The sequence below is a fragment of the Epinephelus moara genome, chromosome 8 (genome assembly GCF_006386435.1).
Source record: "Epinephelus moara isolate mb chromosome 8, YSFRI_EMoa_1.0, whole genome shotgun sequence".
NCBI classification, from domain to species: domain Eukaryota; kingdom Metazoa; phylum Chordata; class Actinopteri; order Perciformes; family Serranidae; genus Epinephelus; species Epinephelus moara.
The window spans coordinates 16,703,965-16,718,875 of NC_065513.1; the positions used below are offsets into that span (position 1 = coordinate 16,703,965).

The 14,911-nt window shown below is 42.7% G+C and overlaps 1 protein-coding gene across 2 annotated transcripts in view; it reads left to right on the forward strand.

Moving 5' to 3' along the window:
• The first annotated feature begins 241 nt into the window (after positions 1–241).
• The window catches only part of cemip2 (cell migration inducing hyaluronidase 2), a 28,243-nt gene continuing 13,573 nt past the window's right edge, over positions 242–14,911 (forward strand). For both annotated transcript variants that reach the window (XM_050051086.1, XM_050051087.1), the window contains exons 1-9: positions 242–475; positions 3,948–4,299; positions 4,411–4,551; positions 4,692–5,259; positions 8,477–8,646; positions 9,694–9,885; positions 11,231–11,400; positions 12,698–12,910; positions 13,872–14,077. In XM_050051086.1, coding sequence (XP_049907043.1) covers positions 3,966–4,299; positions 4,411–4,551; positions 4,692–5,259; positions 8,477–8,646; positions 9,694–9,885; positions 11,231–11,400; positions 12,698–12,910; positions 13,872–14,077 — 1,994 coding nt within the window. In that variant the 5' untranslated portion in view covers positions 242–475; positions 3,948–3,965. The remainder of the gene's footprint in view (positions 476–3,947; positions 4,300–4,410; positions 4,552–4,691; positions 5,260–8,476; positions 8,647–9,693; positions 9,886–11,230; positions 11,401–12,697; positions 12,911–13,871; positions 14,078–14,911) is intronic.

Consider the following 14,911-nt stretch of genomic DNA (forward strand, 5'->3'; position numbering starts at 1 on the left):
ATTTCATACAATGGTGTTTGGTCAAAATATTCTTCTTCTGAACTACTACTACTACTACTATTATTATCATTATTATTATTATAAATAAATAATAATAATAATAATAATAATAATAAATAATACATAATTTAACCTTTTCATGTGCTCTCTAGTCTCTACACAGTAAATGTCATGTGTCTCTGAGGTTGTGCCTGGTTGTCCGACAGAACAGGAACGCATCACTACTTCCTCTCCCCGAAGCCGCGCCTGCTTTCCTCTCGGTGGGACAGTGGGCTGACCGACGGACGGACGACAGCCCATCAGCAAAAAAACACCATGTGAAGAAAAACTATATAAAAAGGGACACGGAAAACAAAATTGCAAAGGGTGAGAAGCAATTCATTCGTCTCGCCAGCACCGGGTCCGCGTTTTTTTTAAAGGCTCGGCAGAGAGCGAATGGACAGAGCGGGAGAGGAGCAGGACAGTCTCACCAACGGTAACGAGCTCACCGTCCGTCCGACCGTTTACATTGTGTCTGTGTGTGTCTGTCAGTGTGTGGGGGTGGTGGAGGACTCACCGGGTCAAACTTGGAGCCGAGGCTTGTTTTTCTTTGTGAGAGACTTCTCTTTGTTGTTACTAAGAGAGTATAACGTGACAAATATGAGTCATTGTTGTGTGTCCTAGCTAACGTTTAAAAGTTGTAAGTAGTGGGTTGCTAACGTTACGTGTCCCAGTGTTAAACTAACGTTACCTTAGCGTAACCTAACCTGTCAAAGACTGTCAAACCACTGTAATGAAAACTGTTGTATTATTTCTATTTCAATCCTACGTTACTCCGAAACTTTTGCCATATGTTGTAGTTTAGGTTCCTCTTTTGTGGTGACATGTCATTAATAGACTACCCAGCGCCTGCAGCCCTTTAAAAATACAGTATCATAAGGTTAGTGTCTTTTCTTTGAAGACAGGTGATGTATGGAGGGAGTCACTCCGGCCAAAACAAGCCCATAAATCAACACAAGTAGTAAAATCCTCCCTTTTAACACACCTTATTTAACCCTGATATCAATCAGTGCGAGCCAATTCATCCACAGCACTTACTGTAGGAGTAGTAGTCCAGTAGTGAGAGATGTGTCAGCGCTGCTCTGGTTTACAGATTTGGGTTAATATAGGTAACACGTGGCTTAATGTTTGTTACACTGCCAATATCTATCCCCAAAGTACAGGATGACTTTACAGCTGAGGAATGTGTGATGGTCTGTCCCGCTTCAGCTCCAGTGTTTCCCCCCACATCTGTTTGATATTCAGTAGCTCTCAAATCAGGAAAATATGAGAGCGAGAAAGGCAATGAGTGAGTTCCTGGTTATTAAGGACATCCATGAGGCTCATGAGAAGCAGGGCAGCCTTGTGATGAGTGTCTGTTCTGCAAGTTGAACAGCCCCAAGGTGGGTAAGTACACAACTCTCTCTGCTTTGACAGGTCAGTTAGTGGCAGGGGAGCAGGAGCAGCCGGGCCCTTTTTATGGTCAGGAATGTGAATAAAAACGTAGCCTGAGATAGGGTTATAAAGACCGATGCCTGGGGGATCTTCCCATCACAGGGCTCCCACTGAGACCGTCTGATGCAGGGCACTGACCGTGAGAACATGAACAGTGTAATCGGCATGCCTTTCTTGATGACATTCCAGTTTAGATAGAGAATTATCAATGTAAGTCCTGTGAGGAATGAGACAGACACTGTAATGGGATGATTCAGGTTGAAGTGGGTGAAACAGCTGCTGTTGGGCCTAGCTTATATCGTGGTGGCCTACGTAACTGACTGAGCCCTTGTTAAGCAGCCCTTGATTGTACATTGCTTTGTTTATGAGTTGAAGAGGTTTGTTGTGCTCTGGGCTAAAATGATGAGTAATTGGCTTGGCAAGACAATGGACGGTTGTGTGTGTGTGGGTTGGCACGGGAATGTGTGTGTGATGCGCTGATACACACTGGGAGGATTTCAAGCTTGACAGTCATCACTTTCAGGGTGTCTTTGGTTTAAAGGAGAGTGCTTTGGGAAGTTGTTGCGGTTTTGCCCTTTTAACAACCACTTAAAAAGACTGGGTCGTTCATCAAGCCATGTGGCCAGAATCTGACATATGAGAGCTCGAACTAGCTGACTTTTGTTTATAAAGACCTATAGTAGCAGGCTGTAATGTCATTACAGTGCTACAGGGTGTTTGTGTTAAAGAAAAATGCTATTGAAGCCCTTTTTTCTGCAGTGTCATTTCCTTTACCCCTGGATGTTTGTGTGTGCAGGTGTGTCCATATGACCTTTCTACGTGTGTGTGTGTGTGTGTGTGTGTGTGTGTGTGTGTGTGTGTGTGTGCGTGTGTGTGTGTGTGTGAGTGTCAGTGCTTTCAGATCACTTTGTACTGCCTCCTCCAGTTGTGTGAAATAAAGTGAGTGCAGACTCAAGCTGTCGCACTCTGCTCCTTCCCTACTGTAATTGGTGCCATCTGTTTTGGCTGTGTTAACATAGTCTGAGGAATGTTGCGATCCATTATTCACAACCTCCTTCACTGCTGTGGACAAGAGCAGCCAATGTCACTCTGTCTGAGCCAAATCAGCCAGAGGATACAATGACTGTTTTTGAGTAGGCTAATAGATTAATGGTGTTTTTAAGACCCACACCCAGGTTCTTTACCTGGAGGTCCGTGAATGAGATGCTCTAAGGGTTATTGCCCGTGTCCCAAGAATCAGCCCTTGTTCTGTCTTCACCTCCTACTGTTTTTACTCTCATTTTATGTGCTCCTCTCCCTTTTTCTTGACCTCTTCTGTCTGACCTCTTCTTTTATTCACTCCTTTGTGTCTCATCCCTTAGCACTTCAAGTCAACTAACTTTTATTTATTTAGTCTAATATCACGGATCACAAATTTGTCTGGGGGCCTTTACAATCTGCACATTATACCACACCCTCTGTCCTTTCGACCCTTGCTTCTGATAAAAATAACCTCCCCCCTAAAAAAGCCTGTAACAGGGAAAATGGAAGAAACCATGATCTTTATATTTTACTGACCTCTGTCTTATGGCAGTGCTTACCATTTTTGCTTTAAACTGTGCATTATTAAAGTAATTCTGCTGACAACAAACCAGTGACTTTAGTACGAAAAGAATCTGTTTGCTATGATCAATTTCAATCTATTTGTAGTCAGTCTTAACCAGGGAGATATATCTGGTTAAACCTATTATTAAAATTCTTATTATTTTATTGATATACATATCTATATATATCTATATATCTAAATTATGTGTACATATTCTGATGCCTAGGTGATTGCGAGGTACCCAATGAAAATGCTGTTGAAATAATAATAATAAATGTTTCCTCAAGATTTATTTTGCCTATAGAACACTGTTTTCAGTTAATTTTTATTCAGTGAGTTGTTTTGTAGGATAGTATGCGCTGTTCATAATGCACAGTGCAAAGTGCCACACATTTTATCTGCATTTAGAATACAATTTGGTCATTAAAGAAATGTGATTAACAATTTCAAATGGCGGGCGTCGGTAGTGAGTGGATAGTGCTGGTGCCCCGTGTACAGAGGCATTGCCTTGCTGCAGCGGCTGCGGGTTCAAATCCGGCTTGCGGCCCTTTGCTGCATGTCAGTCCCCACTCTCTCTGTCTCCCCATTTCACCTTCTGTCCTGTCAATAAAGGCAAAAAAGCCAATAAAAATAATCTTTAAAAAAAACAATTTCAAATGGCCCTTGTAATATACACAATAATTTTTTTGGCAATGTTTAACCTTATAGTTTAAAATTGTGCTTAATTTTTACTGTTTTTTGAGTGTTGTCTTGCTTTTAGAGTAGTCGACTAGACTAAGTTTAATCTTCTGTTCATACGTTGGGGAAGTTAGTTGTTAGGAACATCCCTAGTCTTGACTGAGTACCCCAACATTCTCAGTGAATCCATATTCTCATTTTCTCCTCTCAGGCAGCAGACACGTATACCATGCCGACGAGTGATGGCCCCAGCCGCTTCCCGGTCTTTGTGGCTCCGCCCCACGGCAACCACCAGCGGTCTCCAGGTTATGTCCCTGGGCGGGTGGCTCCAGTCCGCTCGCCACCACCTGCCAAAGCCCCACCGCCTCCACCGATAAAACCTCACGGCCCCCCGCCAGAGCGGCGAGCCACTTTCAACCTCTCAGAGGAGAACCAGCGGAGAGAGCGTGCTCAGAGCCTCCAGCAAAGAAAGAACACATTTATCTGTTTTGGAGTATCGATTGGGGCTTTCTTCCTCACCCTTATCCTCGTCCTTAGTCTCACAAGTGGAGATGTGTTAGATGGTCAGTATGACAACTAACTGATTCAGATGTTTATGTTTTTTAAAGACGTATCTCTTTATTTACCCAGTGGCTTCTTCACTGTAATTTGTAACTGATTGGTTATGTTTGCAGAGAACTGTCCAGACCACGACCTATCCCTTAGTAGCTGGAACCCAGGTCACCAACCAGAGAAGGCTGTGATTGTCAGGAGAGGACATTTGTTGAGATTAGAATCTTCTGCTACCTTCCAAACACTAACCATCCAGTCAGGAGGTGAGTGCATCAAGGTGCATGATTTGCTAAGTCGCATTTTGAGATGTAACACTGATGGATTTGCATTTATTAAATAAAAAGGATGCGTGGATGTAACATACACCACAGACTAACTTGTGTTTTTCACCGCCTCTTCACAGGTCGAGTAGTTTTTGCAGACAGCTCTGAGGGCTCCAAAAACATAACCTTGAGAACACATCACATCCTTATAGAAGATGGTGGAGCCCTTCACATCGGTGCTCCCAAATGTCGCTACCGTTCTCATGCCACCATTGCCCTTGTGGGGCGCTCTGATGACAAGACAGTCCCTGAAGTGCCTGGCATAGGCCGCAAGTTCATAGCTGTCAATAGTGGTGGGACTCTGGAGCTACACGGCACTGAGAGAGTTTCCTGGTCTCTGCTGACCCGAAGTGTCCCGGCCTCCGGTCTGGCCACAGGGGGTTATGCCTTCCAGCGTAACTTCAGCAGAGGCATCAACTTGCGCGTGGTGGACCAGGACACAGCTGCTGTGCTATTCTCTGAACGCTACGATACACATGAATCACGTAATGACAGTCGGCGGCTCACCCAGCTGCTGCGGAACCTGCCGGTGGGCCGCATTGTCACGCTGGCTGTGGGAGACTCAGCTGTCAAAAGTCTTTTGGATGAAACTAAGAAGGCCATTGAAGAGAAGCTCGGCAGCAGCTTTGTCTATGATCTCAAATACAGGTAAATAGTGCCAATGTATGAATATGTGAAATGTTGCACAGACTTATAAATGATATATTTTTCATATCAAATAATGAAAAGATACACATGAATTGTTTATGTTGCCCTGGCGAGTGTGTCTGTTGTCGAACTGTATAAAAATATGCGTGAGTGGGTTTGTGTCCCAGCTGTGCTGCAGTCAGATTGTGCCAACTCTTGGAGAGTTTGTGTTGGTTCTCCATGGTTTGTTGTCTATGCAAGTCCTTGGGAGTGTTTTGTTTATTCTTGATCTCCTGAGGCCGATAAAGACGGCTAATGTGCTTTTGTTCGAGCCTTAAAGCAAGACCCTTCACTTACCTGGACTGACGATACCAGCACTTTGTTCCATGTCCATTCTCACTGGAAAATTTCCTCTTTTATGTACCTTTCTTTTCATTTGAGATGTTCCCCTAAATTGTTCCTAGTTATTCCTTTTCAGTTTCCCCTGAATTTCCGCTTTATCATGCCCTGCCAGAAAAGGAAGTATGTACAGGATAATGGGTCAGAGAGTTTCCAGGATTTGTGCAAAAAGTGTTGATTCAGGAGATTTTAATGCCAGTTACAAAAGGACAGATACTGGAGGTTTGAATGTCATCCTGTCCACGTGGGCTCATGCTTTCTTTAAGCCCATAAAGTGAGAGAATTGGATTTTATCTTAACATGACATTAGATCTTCTGTTACCGCCACTCAAACACATGTATGCACACGCAAGCTTCTTTCAACGGAAAGTCTTAAGTGCAGCATTTCACTCTGAGTTATTTGTAGCTCAGCCTGGTTTGGTCCTTGGTTGACTGAAAAGCCAAGTGCTACGCCAGATTCTCCAGTGTCACATTTCGCCTATGGGGGTGGGTGCCAAGTCTTCAAACAAATCCCCTTAAAATCCACAGCACAGTGGTTTAAATGGATCAGATGATGGAGCCCTGCGAATGTTCAGAGGTGTTTCTGTGTGTGTGTGTGTGTGTGTGTGTGTGTACCAATAAGTTAACGGTGCGCACTAACACTTCTAATCCTGTCACCATTTATTGGAGAGCGGATTTTTAAATCTTAGCTTTCTGTGGATTTGCTTGTGGTAGGAGGAAACACATAGCACACATTTATGAGACAGCGTGCAGTTTAATGTCTCGTTAAAGTCACATAATGTTTGGCTGAGCGATTTTAGGCTGAAAGAGTTGGGTGGCAGAGGTGTATGACCTATAGGAATTAGTGTAATGATGAAGTGTAGATCAGTTTATGACCTGTTATGGCGTGTCGGAGACAAACGGCAGGGCAAGTAGCTGGAACATACTTTGGAACAATTTTGGTGTTTTTTTTCTCAGTTTTGTGTTATTTTGCGTCAGTGCTGTAACACCACGCATACAGGGGTGCCCAAGGGCATGTTTCATGGACCTCTTTAACCCCTTGCAATGTCCAACTTACAAACACAGACTGGCACATTACCCAAATACCTTTTGAATTTATATAGGTTGATCTCAGGGGCGTCAACCATTCTTCCTTCCACACGTACATGCATGCTTTGGCTCCTGCCTCGTGCCTATTGACCCCTCTGTCTTTAATCTTTGCCTCTCAGGAGAGCACTTAAACACACGCTCACGCTGATCTGTAGTGAATTTACCTCTTGCCTCTACGCATTTGCTATTTCCCGTCAAACAATGAGGTTGTTAAAACGCTGATGAACATCAAACCAAGGATGTGGCGAAAGGAAACAACCACTCTCTCTGAACACAGAAAGCCACTCACTGGGGCTGTAATGACAGAACGGAGTGGATCCCCAGATGGATCCTGTTTGTGTGGGGTGTGCAGTGACATAACACAGGGGCTCCTTCATCTCCAAGAAGATGTGTTTATGTTGTGATTGTGCCAGTAGGAGCAATTATTATGAACAGAGACAGATATTAACACAGGGGCAAGGTGAATTTGGGATTGTTTATTGTATGTGGAACGGGCCAAGCAGCGCCTCAGTGGAAATGAGACTTGTGCTCAGATTACTTTCCTCTTGTCTATCATAATGTACAACTGCCTACTCAGATATGATTATATAGACTACTGAATGGTTGACTGATACGAGAAGGTCATATTAGTCAGGACGGCTTGTGCTGATAAGGTGTTAAAATGTCATGCCATAGTTTAGGATAATGGTTTTAAAATATTATTATGTCCATGAATATTAAGGAGGCATTAAGATTGTTTGGACTCATGATTTATCTAATGCTGGACAATAAAAAAGCAAGAGGTCATTCTTAAAAAGCTGAGGACATGACATATGAGACATCCAAGGCTGCAGCTCTCAGCACACTGTCTGGCTTTAGGTCATACGCCCACAAAAGCACGCCCAATCCCTTTCGCCATCCACACCCTCAAGCTCCTCATCTCAAATGATTTCAGTCTCTCCGTCTTATTTAATCAATGTTACCCCATTTAAAAATAATTTTCTCGACATTCCTGCTCTATAAGACAGTGTGCAATGGAGTGAGAAGGGAGGATTAGGGGCTAAAGTAAAAAGTTGGATTTGAATGCAGTTTGCGACATGACAGGTACGCCCAATATTCCTCTGAGTCATATAAACACCCTTCCTGATATCCCCTGTCCTCATTTTAATAATGCCCTGACCGCTCTGATATCCTTCCTTTAGTTTTCTGCCTCTCATTGTCTTTTTATTATTACTTGACATTCACTCTAATATTCAAACGCCTCCTCCTATATCCTGCTTCAGGCTCATTGCTGACATTTACTCTGCCTTCAGGGCATTAAACTACCTTCTAGTTTAATCTCTTTTGCAGTAAGTGTCCCAGTGTCTGTTACTTATCGTCTGTTTCAGTGAAAGAGTTTTGTCAATGTGATCAACACATCCTCATCCTGATGCCTCACATGCTCACACACACACTGAGACAAAGAGAAAGTTTATTATGCAGTCCAGGTCACACCCTTTATCTGAGTAACTGTCGCATCTGTAAGACATTACATCAAAATTCTGGTGCTGCCTCAGGCTTCTGCAGCTACCATCACCTCTCAGTGGCCTAACATGGTGGTTAGTGTTGTCTGTCACAAATAATGGACCAAGTTATTTTCTTCTTGATAGCATTTTTGTTGTTCTTTGATACAGATGTGTGAAACTAGTCTATGTACTCGAATGTCTGGAAATAATTCCCTCTCCTCTCTGTCTCTCTCCCACTTTTCTCCTCATCCCTCTGATCCCTCCAGACAGGCGTGGGCTTTGGTCTCGGTTGTAGGTGGTGGTAACGCGTCATGCTCAGAGGACGTTAGGGAACATGAAAACCACGACACAGGAGGCAGAGCTCTTGCAAGACGAAACTTCACCACTGTGGATGGAGTGGGCTTCTCAGTCACCGCCTACAGCGAGTGGAAGAATGGTGAGAAACGGCTTACAATGGTATCACTTTCAAAACCAGTGTGAACGTCGATGATTCAGCGGTGACGGCAATTAGAACTTATAAAGTGATTGGCTATTTAAGCTTAGTTTGTGCCTTCTGTCATTTTGTGTAGGTCATCTGAGTTTGATGCCATGTGTCTGTAGTTTCAAGCCCCAGTAGCAAGCTGTTCAGGTGAAATGGACAGGCTTCTCTAGCTTTGAGGTGGTGAAGGGTTTGGAGGAAGGTGACAGGGTCAGGAATGAGGTTTACCACATGCCAACTGCCTTACAGATCAATCACCTGAACATGAAAGACATTCTTGTGCCTGAGTGTGTGACAGTGGTTTTGTGACTATGCCGTTATGACAAATACTAGGTCTAAAGGCAGTTGTAAATGTGTACGCATTTTGTGTGTGTTTGGTTTGGGTGAGGCATCAGCACACCGGCTGTCTTTATTTATTGTGGCCGTGCGTGCCCACACCTTGTAAAATACGTTTTGACAGTGAATCAGTTTTACTGTGGAACATAAAGTGTACAATGATTTTTCCCCGGGTTATCTAACAGCTTTTTGCATAATTGTTTAGGTGGATATTACCCGCAAGGAGACAATATTAATAGCAGCTGTACACAGACATTTAATTTCTTGGCTTCACAATATCTCAGTGGTTATTACGCTATTTAGAAACCAGGATCTAAATTGCTATTCAGTGTAAATATATTACTTCACTATGCAGTACTGTAGAAAAACACACAAATTGCTATTTATTTAGTATGATTTGTTTTCTGTTATCCTCATGTTTTTCTTCCCCATTTTATGGGTATTAAGAACAGATGGACTAATCTGAGTGTCATATTAATTTGCTATAGTTATTATGGAAACATTTAAGTCCACATAAGGAGATTTGTTTTTGCTCTCACTCTAAGAGAGCTTTTGTAAGATCCTTTATGCCTGAGCATAATAAATATGAATATGAATTTTGTTCTATAGTATTTTAGTTTTTTGTACTTCGTGTTTCTGTTAAATGAAGTGCTCTATCGTCCCCCCCAGGCTTCCCCATCTCAGGCTTCCAGGTGGATGCCGTGGACCAGGTAGTGCTGAACCTGCAGGATGAGGTGCAGCAGACCTGGCAACCCAGAGATCAGATTGTAGTCGCCAGCACAGACTACTCCATGCACCAGGCTGAAGAGTTTACCTTGTTGCCCTGCTCTCACTGCAGCAGCAGGCAGGTCAGGATACAAGGTGAGAAAGGCCAGTGGGGTGTGTGTGTGTGTGTGTGTGTGTGTGTGTGCGTGCGTGCGTGCGTGCGTGCGTGCGTGCGTGCGTGCGTGCGTGCGTGCATTGAGAGAATAGATCTGGTTGCCCTGGCTGCAAACTAAAAAACTGGCTTTGTCTGTGTCAGTGTTTGTCTCCTGAGGGCCCATTCCTTTCATGTGTGTTGTAGTCTGACTTCAGTTTTACTCAGCAGGTGTCGTGTTGAGCTTTACAGTTCCTGTAAAATGTGTTGAAGGAGCGAAAGAAGAAGGAAGGAACAGATAGGGGAAGTACAGTGCAGTCATATTTAATATCAGAAAGACTCCTAGGCATGGATGTAAAAGATCTTACACTTTTCATTATAGTCAATAAATTTAATTGGCAGATGTGCTGCTAATCATGAGGTCCAGAGAGATCTAATTTCCTGTCCAGCTGTTACGGTGATGTAAGGTTATTGGAGGAGCCTGAAAAGAGATTGCCAGCTTATATTTTCATAGTAACCTTGTCTTATAATGATCGCAATAATTGTGTGGATTCAGATATATTGCCTCTGCTCCACATCCTTCTACCTTTTTCTGCTCCTCTAATTTTGTTCCCTCACAATCTGTTAGTTACTTCTTGTCCATCTCTCTCACAGACATGTTTCCTAATCTCATTCCACTGTTGTCAACAAACGCCAACTCCCTTCCTGAAGAGAGGGGTGTGTAAGTGTGTGTGCGCGCCTAGTTTCTGTGTTGTTGCCATGAGGAAGGGCTGAGCAGCTGGAGGACTGCTGTGCATTATCATTGGCAGCTGCACCCTGTGGGCACGGGTCCTTTCTGTATCGTTGAAGAGCTGATTATTTTTTTGTTTCATATGTATTTGATTACATTTGCTTTTACATGTCTATAACTTTGGTTGGTTGATTTTGGGGCGTGGGTACTTGTTTGTGTGTTTGAGTGTGTGCTGCTAGGCATACTTCCTGTGGTTGGCAGTAAGAAGCCCACCATTGCCAGAAATAAAATACCTGAGTTAAGTTTAAATGCCACTTCCTATTTGTTTCAACATTTTATATTTAGCTTAACGTTTCACTTCGAGTATGTCTTGTGCCACCTGAGAAATGTTCCAGAAGAATTTGAAGCCAAATAGGGTTATGTTATTTAGCAAAATCAAGCGACATTCCTCCAGTGTTCCTCACTGCTTTCTTTGTATGAGATGGATTGACAGTTGTTATCAAATGAAGCAATGACCTGCACCTTTTATAGGTTTTGTCCAATTGTGCACCAGATGTTTCCTTAAAATGGTCAACTTGTTGCAGTGTATGACCAAGAATCTCCCTGTCTGTCCTACCCAGGGAAACCTCAGCACAACCATGTTGGCGAGATCATAGATGGGGTGGACATGCGTGCTGAAGTGGCTCTGCTCTCCAGAAACATTCTCATCTATGGAGAAATGGAAAACTCGTGCTACGGGGACAACGTGTGCCAGTTCTACAGCCACGACACCTATGGAGGCCACATCAGGGTATGTCTTGTATAGGTGTTAGTTTACAGCACAGGCTCTACATGTTAAGCTTTTTTATTTTCATGTAAAAGATACGCATTGTATAAATCCAACAAAAACACTGAAGACATAAGACAGCTTAGGGTCAAACATGGCCATAACTAAAGCTTTATATCCTCCCTGAGTGACTGGTCTCTATATAGGCAATGAGTTCACTGTAATGATGGTCCAATTTTATGCACTTTGGTGGCAAATACACAATAACATTCCTTAAGCTCTATGTAAGTGACCCCCCTTGTGCTAAACAAAATAAACACTCTTTCTTTTTTCTTTCCACCATTTTTTTTTGCTACATTTACTGTCTCCAACAAAAACATTCCCTTATACTGTATTACACAATCTGCCTCTAAAATGATTGACCTCGCCACCCCCAAACTAGTAAACCTCAACAACAGAGCCATCACACACACAGCACTCACCACTGCATATTTTCTCAAATCATTTTTCACGAAACTCCCATCTGGACATAGTGTGAATATGTATGTATATACTGTATGCATGCAAGGACCCGTTCGTGTCTTTGTATGGATATTTATACGTTAAGTATTTATGTCTTGAGGCATCATGTGCAGTGTGTATACTGTAAAAAAAAGATTAATTCGTTATCTAAGCCTGTGTGTGTGTGTGTGTGTGTGTGTGTGTGTCATTCAGAAAGGGAGAGAGAAGAGAGACGGAGCTAGGAAGTATGTAGTGTGTGTGTGTGTGTGTGTGTGTGCGTGAGTTACAGTTAGCTGGAAGGATTGGCCAATACCTCCTTAACTGGAAACAGACTGTGTGGATTATGCCATACCCACAAAAAGACCTCCTAGAGAGCATTGTACAGCACATTTGGATTATTTATTGATTCATGTTTAACTGTATTTGCTCCCCAGTCCATTTGTGTTTTGCATTTATGCATCCCTTTGTGTGTTACGCTTTTAATTTGTGCTTCTATAACTTCCATCTCCTATTCATCAAGAGGAATATCCGTGGTTTTAGTACAGTTTGACTCACTGGAGCATGGTGCCAACAGAGCTATGGTTCATATCCCAGTGGGATCATAGACAAACACAGAGAATGGTACTGTAGAGTTAAACCTTTAATTGGACCGGAGTGGGTAGACGGTTAGCCTACTTTTGTGGCATAATATGAACCTTCTGTTACCCTCTACAAGGCTGGTGTAATTTACTTTAGCTGTGTATAATAGTTGATTGTTCTTGCTTGATCGATTTTAAAATCACCCCTTCTTTTTTTTGTTTTCTTTCTCCCACACCGACAGATCTTCGGTAACTTCTCATCAGTGCATCTGTCCCATGTGGAGCTAAAAAACATGGGCCAGCAGGCCCAGCAAAGCCGTTACCCCCTCCACTTCCACATGTGCGGGGATGTGGACCAGAGGGGAGGCTACTGGGAGCCCACCTATGTGGATGGACTCTCCATACACCACTCCTTCTCCCGCTGTCTCACCATCCACGCAACCAACGGTTTGCTGGTTAGTGAAGTGTGTGATGAGTAGGTGTATCATGTATGTGAGAGCAAAGAAAAGACAGCTGTAGACACATGAAATCATCAGTACGTTTGGAGGATGTGTAAGACAGCTCTCACTAATAAGTACCATGTGATATTTGCTGTTGAATACTCATCACTTACAGCCTCCATTGCTGGATTACTGTAATGGCTCGTTTCCTCCTCTCTTTTTCTTCCTCTCCTTGTCCTTCTTTCTCTTAATCACTCTTGAAACTCTCTTATCCCATAGTTTCCTCTGTTAGAATAATCTGTCCCTGGAAAGAGGTACAGTAGTTTACAAGTAGTCCCTGTCTTTGGATAAAACGTACATGTTTTTATATCCTTGCTGGCTAATCGAGTTCATATGACATGTCTGTCAGCTGTATGTGTGTATTATGCTCTCTCTTGACGTCAAATGGGGGTCTGTCCTTGAGGCCATAGAATGAAAAGCTCTTCCTATCTGCATTGGGGAAATGGAACCTACAAAGTAATGGATAACATTGTTTGACTGCTGTTTTTTCCTGTTTCCCCTCTGGCACAATGACCATGTAAATATTGTCTTCTTCGACAGCTCTCTTGACACCATCATTCTTTCCATAGCTTCAGTTGGGTTAAATTAAAAAAAATGGTCCTAGTAGGAAATTATTTCAGTCATTTTAAGTTTTTAAGGAGGCAGGCACATCAGTGTTGGAATGTACTGTATTTTCTTGTGGGTTGCTGATGATTCCAAGATGGACTGACTAAATGTAGTCTTAGTGTTTACCAGAATTTTTTCTGCATATTTCCATTAAGTGTAAACCACCTCTTCCTTGGAAAGTGAAAGCTTGCCATAAATGGGATAAAGTACTTTATTTATTTTCCTCTCCTGTCAAGAGCTCCACTCTTAAAATCCTCATTTTGTTCTCTCTCATTTATATGAGTCTGATGGTCTTCTCTCTTTGACCCAGGTGAAGAACACCGTAGGCTACGACACCTTGGGTCACTGTTTCTTCCTTGAGGATGGGATCGAGCAGCGCAACACTTTCTTCCACAACCTTGGCCTGTTGACTCGACCCGGGACTCTGCTGCCCACTGACCGCAATGAGACCCTCTGCACCAGCATCAAGGACAAAGTCTACAAGGGCTACACTCCCTCGCCCAGCACCGAGTGCAAGTAAGATTGGAATATTAATTTGAGTGTCTCTAGTTGGAGAGTACAGCGTGAATTTCTGCACCAACCTAAAGAGGATGCACCACTGCAAATTAAGAATTTAGGATAAGGATAATACTTATACTTTCTTACTTTACAATACAATATAGTTATATTATTAGTGTTATCAAAGTGTGGGTGTAACTATCAGTTATTTTGTCAGTTTGTACGCTGTATATACTTTCACACACCACCCATCAGACTGAATTTAGCAGTCTTGACAGTTTTTAACATCTTCCACGGACCCATAACTGCTCTAAAATGGTTTAAAATGATCATCTCAAAAACATCAATACAAGGTTCCTACACAGTGTGGGAAATTATGGAATTTAATTTTGGTAATTTCCTGGTCTGGATAAGTATGGAAAAAAAAGAAAAAAGAGTATGGAAAAATATTTGTGCTTCCAGAATATTGCCCCATTCTGTTTTCTTACAAATAAAATGAAGAATTTCAAGAAAATAGAGCAAAGAGTGTGGGCCGGAGCGAGTTTGATATCATCGAAAGCAAGGCAAGTATGGCATACGACAGGATGCACCCTCCTACGCAGAGCTGCTCTACGCTTGTGCGTCACAGCCTGCAAACAGCTCTGCCCCAAGTGCCTAATATTTGAACAAAATCCTGACATCCACAACCGAATTAGGGTTGTATGATATTATTTATTATTATTATTTATTCAATATGTCAATGGAAAATAATACAAGTATAGGTTGCATTGGTTCATTTACTTCCTCTCTGCAGTCTGCACAGAGATGTGTAACAGTGGAAGGTCATCCAACTTTATGCTAATGTGTGTGGAC